This window comes from Nannospalax galili, unplaced genomic scaffold (assembly GCF_000622305.1).
Source record: "Nannospalax galili isolate Female #2095 unplaced genomic scaffold, S.galili_v1.0 scaffold33, whole genome shotgun sequence".
NCBI lineage: Eukaryota > Metazoa > Chordata > Mammalia > Rodentia > Spalacidae > Nannospalax > Nannospalax galili.
Genome location: NW_008335436.1, coordinates 2,752,831 through 2,766,218, shown reverse-complemented (window position 1 = coordinate 2,766,218; position 13,388 = coordinate 2,752,831). Strand labels below are relative to the sequence as shown.

General features: G+C 35.7%; 1 protein-coding gene across 5 annotated transcripts in view; it reads right to left on the bottom strand.

Moving 5' to 3' along the window:
* LOC103731713 (histone-lysine N-methyltransferase MECOM) overlaps window positions 1-13,388 on the bottom strand; it is a 68,738-nt gene that overhangs the window by 18,297 nt on the left and 37,053 nt on the right. For 3 of the 5 annotated variants that reach the window (XM_017797401.2, XM_029562077.1, XM_029562078.1), the window contains exons 8-10: window positions 12,772-12,859; window positions 2,206-2,372; window positions 1,050-1,127 (exon numbers count right to left, since the gene is read on the bottom strand). In XM_017797401.2, coding sequence (XP_017652890.1) covers window positions 1,050-1,127; window positions 2,206-2,372; window positions 12,772-12,859 — 333 coding nt within the window. Of the gene's footprint in view, window positions 1-1,049; window positions 1,128-2,205; window positions 2,373-7,877; window positions 7,905-12,771; window positions 12,860-13,388 lie in introns of all 5 variants that reach the window. The other 2 variants (XM_017797399.2, XM_017797400.2) reach the window with 1 other exon arrangement.

Genomic DNA, 13,388 nt, shown 5'->3' with positions numbered 1-13,388 from the left:
CAGAGGTGTCAAATCCCCTGGAGCTGCAGCTACAGATGTTTGTGAGCTGCCCAGCCTGGGAGCCAGGACTTGAACTCAGATCCTGTGCAGGAGCCCTACTTGTTCTTAACCTCTGAACCGTCTTTCTAGCCCTTTTTGTATGTTTTAAAACAGTAACTTTGAAACCAGGTAATTTATTATTGTAGTGAAAAATGTTACTGTTCATCGTCGAACAATTTTACCAATAATTATTGCATAAGAATTTCTAAGGAAAATCAAACTATAATATTGACTAAGATAAATTCTATTCACAGTTGGAAAAATACTAATTTGGATAATAATATTGTGTGCAAAGCATTGCACTTTAAATGATGCAAATTGCAATTTTAAACTGGGAAGGCCAATGTTGCTCATTTTTTGCTTAATATTATTAAGTAATGATATTAAAGTTAGATATATACCATGTATCAGCTAATTTTGATGTTTAACATAATAAACAGAAGGTACTTAAGGAAATTGTTGATAGGAGTGTCTCTTTTCCTACAATACTCTCTTTATCTGTTGTATCTCTAAGTCTATATTTCTTTCCTCATTCATTTAAGTTTCAGATATTTTTTCTTAAACCTCCTGTTGGGATCTGTGGATGCTGAAATAATTGTATTAAGAAAACACGTATATTTGGTATGCCAACTACTAGCTGAGATTCACGGCTTGGATAAGGGAAACTGAAGTGTTGGGATTTTTGTAAATTAAAGTAATACTGGTTTTAAAAGAAGAATGAATACTAAAGTAACAAATAGTAATTTTTTAAATTGCTAAAATCTTTTAAACATTTTTTCACTACTAGAAAGTATATTAGAACTTTCAAACTGGAAAGTAAGATAGCTCATTTGAAGAAATAGAGACTCTCCTAATTTTCATCCTAGAAACTGGGCAGTTCTACCTTGACTCAAAAGTAAATAGACACACATTTAAATATTCACAAAAGTAGATTCTTACTAAATTGTGACCTAGTCAATATTGGCTTTATAATATTTACAGAGATACTTAGAAAAAAAACATTGTCAAACCTGTAAGGCTGCTCTCCTGTGTGGGTCCTCAAGTGCCGTGTTAGGTTCGCAGACCTTGGAAAAATCTTGCCACAGTATCTGTTATGAAAAGATGTTTATAAGAGGAAGTCAGCACAGCCGACTCTATTTCACTGCAGTCACAGAGCAGTCACACGCTTAGTCTTGTCTTAATTAATCTTGCATGGAACTTGCATGTCTTTGGCATTTAAAATTTGCAACAAAGCCTTTCTAAAGATATAAATAACTACAAATAAAGACTGGGTTATGAGATCTGGTTGAATTTGTTCATGCATAAGAGAAGTTTATGAAAATAGGCTTTAGCCTTGATGACCCCCATACGCCTCTTTTGTTAACTCCCTATCTTTACACTGACACGAGTGAACCAGACAACAAACAACAACAACAAAATGACCAGAGTTTGTGATTATGGGTTGATATAAACACATTTCAAATGTTTCAACTCATTTTACATGTCAGACACAGTGACAACTCCTGGTACAGTGAGTGGCATCAGATCAGACAAGATCCTAAAACTTCATTCATCAGGGTTTGTACCCACAAATGGTTTTCCAGAAAAACAGCCACAATTTATCCAAAGAGGAGCTAAATTGATACAGTTGAGTCAGCACAATTTTCTGAAAACAATTGCAAAATCATTAAGCATAATTTATTATAAAACAGAACATAGCATAAAAGAAGTTTCATTCTTTCACTGATAAGTGCTGAGAAATTTTTAAACTAGTTTTCCTCGTCTTTGGACCTTATTTACCCTTTGTGAATGGGCTTATTCCAATTCAATGCCATAACAGTTAATAAATGCATGCTTGAAGACAGTAGTATTTTATTTCTGGATGAAAATAATTAACTGTGAAAGAATATTTATAATTATCAAAGTGAGACATGCAGATGGTATTTGGACTGCATCCAGCCTCATTTATCACAACCAAATGGTCTGTGTTAAAATTCTTGTTTAATAATAAATTTTTTAAACCACTATTTTCATATCTCACTAAATAAAGAACACTTTGAAGTACCTGAAATCTATCATGGTTGTTATTAATCATCCAATCAAGAATAATTTCCAAAACAAACAACAGAGTCTTTTGAAATCAAAGGAGAGATTTTTAAAGCCAGCAGTAATTAGCTTTGCAGTTACCTGCAGGTATAACGCTCTTTCCCCTTCCGCAGCAGGTTTTCCGGCAGGGCGTTGGGAGGTGCTCTGAAGTTGAACATGGAGGGCACCGACTGCAAAAGCTCGCTGGCCTCAGGCTTCAAAGCACTGAAGCTTTCTAACTTCTCTGCCATGTTTTCAATAGCTGACATCTGAAAGGTAAAAACACAGGACCATGAGGGGTCTTTTCTTCAGTAATAATCTTTGGCAATCCAAGAATATGACTAAAAAGAAAGCACCAAATCTTCTAAATGTATAGATTTGGAAAGAAATTGATAGGGTTTCAATGCTGAACAAACAAGGAGATAATTAATGGATCTGGGACATAAAATTAGGGAAACTTCTTCCAGAAAACCTTGGTTAAGCCATTTCATAATATCCAAAAGAGAAAATGAACCAAATTAGATTTTACTTAATTGACAGCATTATGCTATGGATATCAATGGTACCCTGGAAATTGTACAGAAAGGTGCTATAGGCTAGGAGTAGGTCATTAAAATCCATGGTGTTTCATGAGAACCCACAGCAAGAAAAACAAAACAAAACAAAACAAGTGTCCAAAGAGTACAGTGTGTAATCTAGAAAGAAAAGGATCAAATGTGTAAGAAGCATATTGCCCTAAGGGCCATTTAAATTGCTACCTTGATAATCCAAAAATTTAAGGGAGCATATACAAGAAATTTCGATGTAATGTTAATGTTTAGTCTGAGAAAATGTTTAGTTGAAATGACAGTTTGTCATATCTTAAGATAGTTTTGTAGAGCATAATTTGATATGCATATAATGATACACAGTAGAGACTCACATACACGTACTCTCAGGGAAATATTGAAGAAAAATCTACCTTTCTTAATACTAACAATCTCATACATTTTGCTTATAATCTTCAAGTCCTTGTCCACCTACTTACATATTTGCAAGCAGCAAAATTAGAGGGTAGCATGCCCTTTCAATTTAGATTGATTCTTAAGTCCATGTTTAGACAGACTCTTCCTTCTCCTTTAACTTCCCCAAAGTTTTGTTTCTTCAGTGCTCACATTTTTTATTGAATTTTTGTGTATATCATAGAGAACATCTCAAACAATCGTAATCATCTTTATACCCCTGACCCCACCAGCACCCTCTCATAGCCCCCCTCACTGGAGCCTATTATATTGTCACCCCCATCAAGTCCCACTCTGTCAAGTCGGTGTCCCCAGATGTTCCCCAGTGCAAATCCATCCACTGAGGTCTAGTCGGCCTATCTGGAGTCCTTTGTTTTAGGAAGATCAGCTCTTGTTCAACTAGCAGCAATCTTACTTGGAAACTATTCACTGCCAAATTTTATATAGATGCAACCAACTCTCAGGCCATCTTCTTAAATGAATTAGTTGCCCATTTATGCTTCTCAGAGCAGTACACCTATTAAAATACCTATTAAAATGGCTTTCTATGCATCCTGCATATGTCTCAAAGGGCTATAGTGATAGATATCAGAATCTAAATGATAAGAACTGCAAATTCAAAAAACTGGTCTTCCCCAGAGGCTAATGTTTTTGCTGATGAGCCATCAGTACAGAGATAGAGATCTAATTTACAAGCTCAAGTCAAAAATAAAATTAAACATGTATACATAAAAAGGAAAATTAACAAACTGTGAATTTTTGGACTTATATCTGGACATAATACGAGGAACTTAGTAAGCTAAAGCAAAAACCTTAGCCAAATGGCTTAGACATGATTCCTTCGCACTGCTGGAATGCTTGATTCTTCGAATGACTACACGTGTTCTCGTTAGCTCTTTCTTTCCTCTTTATCCTGGAACCTGCCCTTTCATTTCATGCCTGGACTCTTAATGCTAGCTAAAAATTGCAACGTGCAGAGTCCCACTGCCAATTTGCCAAATGTCTTTCATCAAATACAGTGAAAAAAAAAAAGTCTCAGAGGAAAGTCAAGATACATTTACTTGTCAGACGACAAATGTGAATGCATTGGGAGGCAGTAAGGGCTTTAAGCTCAAGGGTTTGATTCATAATCACTCAGCTGCTAAAACATTCTCCACAGATGTGAGTGGACAGCACATTTGTCACTATGAAGGATTTTGACACATACTGATCATAGGGCAAAGATATGGAATGATGATCCTACTCAGAGAGGTTGGAGGAGGTTCTGCAGAGAAGGGTCATTAGCCCCTTCAAGGCACGGAGCTAGCATGATCACATTATTTATTTAAAATAAAATCAATTCAGAAATAGTTTATGACACTATTTCATTTGCATTTATTCCTTCTAATTGTTCCTAGCAGAAAATCATTTTGGTAATTTATCCACCATGGAGTAAATCGTCTGAGTGAAAAATGTCAGGCCCTCAAGCTGATTAGCAATAACAAGCAAAGTGAAGGGTCACAATCATCTCAAGCATTTATAGGTCAGAAAAGTAGGTGGATGGGCGAGAGTTAAAAATGTGTCACTTACGTATTTTAAGATCAGGGTCATATTTCATTATCAAGTGATTTTGAATAATTTGAAAGTCCATCTTGCTCACACACTCAGATTCCCATTCCTGCAGCAATGAATCTATAGAAACCCTTTTCCTTTTATATGGAAAGCAGCCTAGTTATGACAATTATTACTCTCAGCTTTCATCTCCAGCACACATAAACTACAAGTCCTTCAAGTTATTTGAGAGCAATTGGCTGTTGAGAAACGTGTCTTGCTTTAGTAGTTGCTAATGGCTGGGTCCTTTTGAAGAAAGATCAGTGTGCTTACTTTACCTCAAACTGTTTCAATTTGGGAAATTCATCAAGAAATGAGAAACTATATTATGGACTCAATGGTCACATAATGATACCCTTAAAGATAGTAGGAAAAAGAACAGATGTTATCCAAGTGCCTCTCTTACAAGCCACACCCAACTTTGGATTCTGGGAGCAAATGTAAAGATTCTGGTAGCAAACAGAGATGGAGAAAGGAAAAAGAAGAAGAAGGAATTAGAGGATAGGTATAAATCACACACACACACACACACACACAGAGAGAGAGAGAGAGAGAGAGAGAGAGAGAGAGAGAACATCCTTTTCAGCTAGCACCCACTGAAGAGACATGAAAGCTTACATTGCATCTATCCTTTCCTGTTCCTAAGATTTACTCTTATACCACTTGGCCTGTTGGAAGGAATGAATGATCCTGTTTAAATGGACAGAAGTAACTCAAACACTAGCCAATTGAGTAGCAATTCTGTGACCAGTGTCAATCAGTTTATACCTTAGATTGGGGTATTATATTATCTACTATATAGACCAAAGCTCAGTTTTCTCTTCCTGTCTGGTCTGAATTATGTGATTTTATTTTAGATGTAACATACATTTTATTGAAATAATACCTGGAGATATTAAATTTGAAGTCGGATTTGGTATCTTTAAAAATCAAGATAAAATAGGATTAATAAAATAATATCTGCTTACATATATTACACATTATTTAATTAGGACAAATTCAATATAAATGAAACCTGTTATACAATGAATAGAGATCTGATGGGAATAGGGAGACTAAAGGGTTGAAAACATCATCGTGTGTTTTAATAATGTATTGTCATGTGACCCATTAATGTCTTAGGGGAATCAAAGATCAATAAATGACAGGATTTTTTTTCCTATGGAGCAGTAATTTTTATTTGCATATATATAATAGTTGTTGATGGTATCTGCAGCCAGATGCCTGGAAGAGGAAGTTGTTTCTCCCTCTTCTAGTCCCCAGGAGGCTATTAACTTTATACTGACGCAAACTAATATTTAGACACAATTCCCTAGCTCCTACGCAAAAATGTAGCTGTGCCTCTAGTCAAATAAAGTTAATATTTTTAAAAAACATTTCTGCAAGCAAGATATCATCAAGTGGGATCCAAGCACTTATCTTAACATTTGTTATCTGAGAGCCAATAACTGAGGCTAAGAAAAAGTTTCTCATTAAAACTATTAAAGTGACAACCTGATTAAGTGAAATGATATGTCTAAGTGCACCATGAATTATATGGACTATCGAGTCACAATTGCACATGACTCTGTCATAAAATAACTAACCATTCATAAATAACTTAGTATGGGAAACTTTGTGGATTCAGTAGTTTTCTATATTTGTTCACTTGGTAATCTTGAAAAATCTCAAAATCATGGTCATTTGAGGAAGAAGTTAATATTCCTATTTTATGGTTATCTCACTTCATGGATCAAGTTCAACAGTCATGATTGCAAAACCACTGAGAGTTTTTTTGTTTTTTTTTAACCACTGAGAATTATAAGCCTGTGTCATAAGTATTTCTCACAAGGCTGTCTTATAATACAAATGCTAGCCATAACCCTGAAATCCATAACTCTGTGGAATAGGAATGTTTCTAAACACATAGTGCTAATGCAGAGAGAGCCTAACTTAGACTCTGAACTGGCTCTGTCAGTAGTGCAATGATGGGTCATATTCATGATAGGTCGACACCTCAAGTTTCAAGTGCTTAAGGACTTAGCTATGATCAAAGTCACGCTGTACCTTAGAAAGGATTAAAAAACGTGAGACTCAGGGCAGACTTCTACTGGGAAAGAAAAAGGAGGAATCTTGAAAACTCAGGCCAGAATAATGAAAAAAAGAAAAGAAAAAGCCCCACTGACTGTACAACAACTTCAATTAAGGCAGTGCTCTCTCTCCCTCCCTTCATCACTCTCTTGCCTCACTGTTCATAAATATTTTTATGTTTATGAAATATACTGACTTTATTCTTAAACATGTATTAAAAATGAGAAAAATCCCAATACATCACATACTCCACAAAAAAAGAAAATTGAGGAACTCCTGGTAAAGGAAGACTAACATCAGATAAAGGAAATAGGTAAGTGATAGCATGCTCTAATTAAATTTATATTGAACTATAGTGTAACTTTAAGGACAACTGAACTCGAGTCCCAAAAGATATAAACACATGTAGACTTAAAAGGAATGGTGACATATATGTTGATCCCATTCATCAAGTTCTGTTTAGAGCTGAAATCAATAATAAGCAGGATTCTTCGTATCCTAAATATCTTTCTCAATAAAAGACAATAAATCTATCCCCTGGTATCACTAGATGAAACTGTATTATCTATAAATAGTGAGGGAAAGTTAAGGAAATGAGCCCCAATTCTAAAAAGTCCACTTACTACTTAGATACAGAATTTTTCCACAGTTTTATCTCTGTCTCCAAACAGCAGGGAACAATTTCTATCAAGGGATAGATGGATGAAAATTTCTGTGTCAGCTTGTGTTCAGGTTTTATACTGTGTGAGGCTTTATCAAATTATCTATGGTATATTGTCCCCAAATAATAGTGGTTTCTACTTAATGATTCATCTCAAAGCCCCCGTTACCAACGTGCTCCCAGGTGTCTACAGACACTTAAATCAAAGTATAATTATGTGGAATGGGTCAGATTTAGTAAATAAAATCATTCCACAAACCATTTCCAGCTCACTAAATGATGTATTATATCAGAATTATTGTGCTGCTTGATAAAGCAGGGAAATTGCCTACTGAAGTCACATCAATTAATGCAAAGCTCAGAATTCTTTGTCTCTTTAGCAGCTCAGAATGTCAGTTATTTTCTTTTAAATGATACATTATTTTAGTCAAAAATATAAATAAGAAACTTACCCAAGTTCTCTGATCAGGTAGTTGGAACTGGGAGCAAAATTGAAACAAAAACAGAAAATTACTTCTGTGCTGGTATTTTGATTGCAATCTATCCTTTGAGAAATTAACGTTTATAGAAATTTAGTAATTTTTGCTTATCATGTAACTGTACCTTGAGTAAAAAGACTTGGAAATGAAAATTAAATATTTTTACAGCACTCATGAGTTTCCTTTATTACAAAAATAAATTTTAGAATCACGTATATAAACCAGGATGCTCTTCATCCAAAGAAAGCTCCTCAACACCTCCTCCTTAACCTATCACAAGGGCAATATTTTTGTTTCACTCTCTGAAAAGCCATGGCCCTCAATTCTGCTTTCATGTATGAACACGAGACAATTTCCTACAAAAATGCAATCTGTTGCATCTCTATCATGACACTAATAAAGAAAATATATTTATTAAAATGAGAATAATTACATAACAAAAACATAACGTTCTTGGAAATTCAGTGCTTGACAGTAGGAGCCTTGGATCATTGGCAGTCAGAAATACAAGAATACCAAATGGAGGAATTAAAAAGTTGTATCTATTTGTGACAATACATGGTATTATTCATTAGTGTGGTATACTTCAGTGAGTTAAATGCTCTTCCAGCAGCACAAAGCTTATATCTTAAATAGTACCATTTTGTGAGGCAATATAGTTTATACTTCCCTACGTCTGACTACCTTCAATAAGAAAGAAATATAACAATAGGAAACACTTGCTGAAGGCACAATAAACTATGAATGGCAAAGGACCTGTGTGCTTTTCACATTAATGGGTAAATGACAACTTGGAAAAGCTTAACCATTCCTTGGAACGTAGCAAAGTGTAATCAAGGTAATACAAGTTAAAAGTACAAGCAAATGGAAGAGGGCAAGAGAAACAAGACAAATAACCTTCAACGCAGACCATAGAAGAGGAAACCTTTGGAAACAAAATTGTGACAATAACAAAAATAACAGCTAATGTGTGGCTAAATAAAACCAGGGAACAATAGCCTGTTTTACCACAGCATAGTCACCAAACGATTTCTATTTCAGATCAAATGCTATAACATGAATGTGAAATGCCCAGAATGGAAATCAATGAAATGGATATTTTGTGAAGATCCGTCACATACTGTTGCTTCTCTCCATCTTATCTATTTGTGGCCATCCTCTGTTTATCAAAATTATAATTTACACTAAACACCACAGGTAATTTTCAACTCTACATCCAAGGGGAATCTCCACAGTTGCTATTTCTTTCTTTTGTAAACTAGCAAATTCATCAGAGAAAAATGAAAGGCTAAATCATCCTCTGTTGGCCTGATAGAGCAGAAATACTTCAACACTAAATGAAGAGGGACTTAAATTCTTGATTGATCTCAATTTTGATATATTTGCTCATGTATCTTCTAAATATTCTGACAGAATTTTAAGATATTTTTGTCCCACAAAGCAGTAAGATAGCCTAATAACCTTTAATAAACTTTAATGAATATTTGTTGATATTTTCAACTATAACTGACTGAAACTGAGTCCTAGGGAGGGGTGTGCTGGTAAAATAATTACAAAATTTGGCTTCTCCATAGCATACAACTAGACCACACCTTGGTACATATGTTTCTATCTTGCCTAATGCAGTTAAGACTGTGACATCCTCTTTGTTGTGTGATAATCCTGAGAAATAGAGCAGAAGTTCATTTTCATTCTGAAGTAGAAGATCCAGTAGCCCATAGAGACACCTTCATTTGCTTCAATATACTTTAAAATAGAATGTAAAGCAAGGACTTATCTTCTCCAAACACTTACTTAGATATGAAACCATGGCAAGTCCCGGTGGCAGGGCTAGTTCTTATGTGTTGGCTCAAGGCAGCTCTTCCAGTAAGGTCATGCCAAGGACACAATAAGTATTTTCCCAAATACCCCTAGATTCATGGCACAGCCATGGTTTAGAAAGTAAGATCAGGGTATATTTTACTATAATTCTTTTATCTCCCCCATGGGATGCCTCTGCACTAATTCCCTCAGTCTCTCCATGAGGTCCTTACAGAGGTCAAGCATAGTTAGTGCTCAATGCATCCTGTATGTAAACCCTGACATTTGCAATTCTCCTATAAAGCCAAAGGTACTCCACTTATACCCAGAGAGATTAATAAACTTGCTTGAAGCCTAAGCATGTTTGCTAATTATAAGTAACAAAGACACCTTATGCATCAGTTACTCCTGGTCTCAAACCCTGAATTTTATCAATGGTTTCAAGATGAATCTTGAGGCTAGAATAGAAATGATAGATTATTATAAAAACTTTTTCTATAACTTTGGAACATTAGATTTAGATTTTCTAAAACAGACTGCTTTGAAGATAAAACTGGAGGAAGAGGGTGTGGTGGTGCATGCCTTTAATACTAGCACTCAGAGGCAGAGGCAGGTGGATCTCTGGGAAATCAAGGCCAGCCTGGTCCACATAATGAGTTCCAGACCAGCTGGGGCTACCGGGAGACCCTGTCTCAAAAAGACCAAAAAAATAGTAATAATAATAATCAAAGGATGAATGGAGCCTCTCCTGCAACAGGTTGCATTACAAACTAAAGCCGCCATACCTCCACAGTACTTGGGAAATGGTCTGTACAGTAAGCACCCTGAATTTCCTCCCTCCTCCTCTTCCCCAAAGAGCCCTGATACAGCCCCTTGCCCATCAAATACAATATTGACAGTGGGCACAGCAAGAAGAAACCTACTCCCCTACTCCAGAATAGCAGGGATTTGTTCAGACTTTGGGGAGACCCTAGGAGGGTCACCGAAAATGCATATTTTTGGTGATCACTTCTGGGTCCTAACAACAACACATAGTAACAGGCAGTTTGCACACTGAAAGGTTTCACTGTGAGAGGTCAGGAAGCACACTGCCCCTGCATTCCCACAGGTGAGCAGAGGGTCTGAATGAGGGAGCATTACTGCGCCCTAAGCACCCGGCATGCACCTCATCTATTTTGTTCATTGTTACCTTTAGGAATATGAAGACATAATACATTTCTTCATAAGATCTTATTAAGCATATATGCATGTCATATTTATAATACTCTCCTGAATATATGGAATTATTGGTAGATGAATTTAGTCATTTTATAAATCAGCAAATTTGCTTGAGTTAGCCAGCTACCTCTGAACTTTTAGAGTGGCACTTAGCATTCATGTCTCTCATTTACACATAAGAAAAATGGCAGATAGAATGAATTGTTCAAAGTCACTGAACCCAGTCCTGTTTTCTCCATTCTATCATGAACCATAACACTCAATTTTGCAGTGGTTAATTACTAGATTTTTTTTTTTTTGGTCTTTTTGAGATAGGGTTTCCCTGCAGCCCCAGCTGTCCTGGAACTCACTATGTAGACCAGGCTGGCCTTGAACTCAGAGGTCCACCTGCCTCTGCCTCCCAAGTGCTGGGATTAAAGGCATGCACCACCATGCCTGGCTAGATTTTTTTATATTAACAGAATATGCAAACATTTGGTCCTAGTAATTAAATGAATATAATATTATATCCTCATACATACTTTTACGTATAATTTGGAAAGAAGATAACAAGAGAGATGTATTTTTGTGCAATATCTGAGACACAGAGTATATTATATTCAGGTTTATTAACCCAGGAAATCTTTCAAGTGCTATTTAGATCAGTATAAATATAAACTCTTTGCTGATAAACATTTACTGCTTTAGAACCTGGTTCTTTTCATGAAGCAGTTATGTAAACAATGTCATTCCTCAACCATCCTATACAAAATCAAAGCTAGAATGTTTCTAAATTTTTTCCGCATAATCCTTTATCTCCTCAATCTGAACTACAGTGCAAAATTCGGAGCAAAATCAGATATTTCCCACCTAAACTAAAAGTTTGTATTTTAGCTTTTGTGCTCTTTTTCAGGTTTTAAAGAAGATACTTTTAAAAAGTGGAAATACAACAAGAAGAAAATATTTCTATCCCACGATGAATTTAATGTATTTATTTCATAAATTAAACACATTTTACAACATTCTTTATCTGAAAATACTATGACAGAATGACTTCATTTACTAAACTTTCAGGCACTTTCATAAAATCTTTGATATCTGTAAGGATCAGAGCTTGTATAGTTAAGCAAAATGAAGTAAAATGAAATGTGAATTAAGAAAGTAAATTGGAGATATTTGAGTTTGTCCTTTCAATACAATCCTCTAGATGTGGATTGGTATTTAAACTAATTTCAAAAATAATAATCGAATGGGTAGCAACACAGAGATGAACCAATGAGATAGCCCTGCTTAGTATGTCCCTTGCAAAGTATATATTTTGATAAATGGGTCTGGCTCCATTTAGTAAATAGTTCTGTGTATTGTGGTGAATTCTTGTGCAATTACAGAGCTTTTCTGGAATGCACAGTGGTCTCTAGATAAATTCCTTCACCCTCTATGGTAACAACTTGTCAGGTAGACTCATTTCCTGTTTTTATCTGAGCACTAAAAGAACAAGAATGACCTTCATGAGTTTGGGACGAGTCACAGTGTGATCCGTATCTTTATATCAGGAAACTTTAAACACAAAAGACAACTACAATATTTATTTCCTTAACTGAGTTCTGCTTACTCCAACATGCACTTTCGCTCAATAACTAGTTAATAGTGCATGATAATTTAACACCCACACTACATTATTTTTACACATATATTAATGATTTTTCTTTAAAAAGTTTGAGTTCTAGCTCTGTTAGCATTTCCTGTGTTCTACCACAGCGGCGTCATAGGAAATCCTAGTGTTCTTATGGTCTCTTTCATTTTGTTGCACCTGCTCATCAGGATCAACAAGCTAGTTTGGAAGCCGAAATCTCAAATTCAAAATACTTACTTGTGGGTGGAACAAGAATCCTGGAGAAGGTCTCAAGTATTTCTCTTTCAAAGCCTCAAGTGGGTCAGTTAGCTTTCTTTTCTCTACTCTGAAAGGTTAAAATTAGATTTTGGAGGTGAGTCATTCTCCTATAGCAATCACTACAAAATCGCTGGCATTCAATACAACAGAGTCAATGGGAATGTTCTGCCTGATGCACTTATATGAAGGCATCTGTTCCGTTCTGGAAGAATACTTCATGCAACTCTAAGTACTCAAAGGTAGAAAGTCCCCTTCACAGTGGAAAAATCCTGCAGGCTGACTAGTAATGGTGAAAAAAATGTGAGACCCAAGAAGTCATAAATTAGAGGGCTTGCTCACAAGTTTAGTACCTTTCCATATCAGAATAAAAGGCTTGGTGAGTTTGATATCATGGAGGTAGGCTAATTTTGAAAATTGAAGCCATTAAAAAATCCCCCAAGTAGTCACTCTATTTCCTCCAAATCTGCCCATTAGGGGCAAAGGAATTTTCAATTATCTAATTACTCTTTCAAGTTGATTCAAGATAATCCCGGGGGGTGTGTGTGTGTGTGTGTGTGTGTGTGTGTGTGTAGGTACATATGCTTGTTTATGCTCAG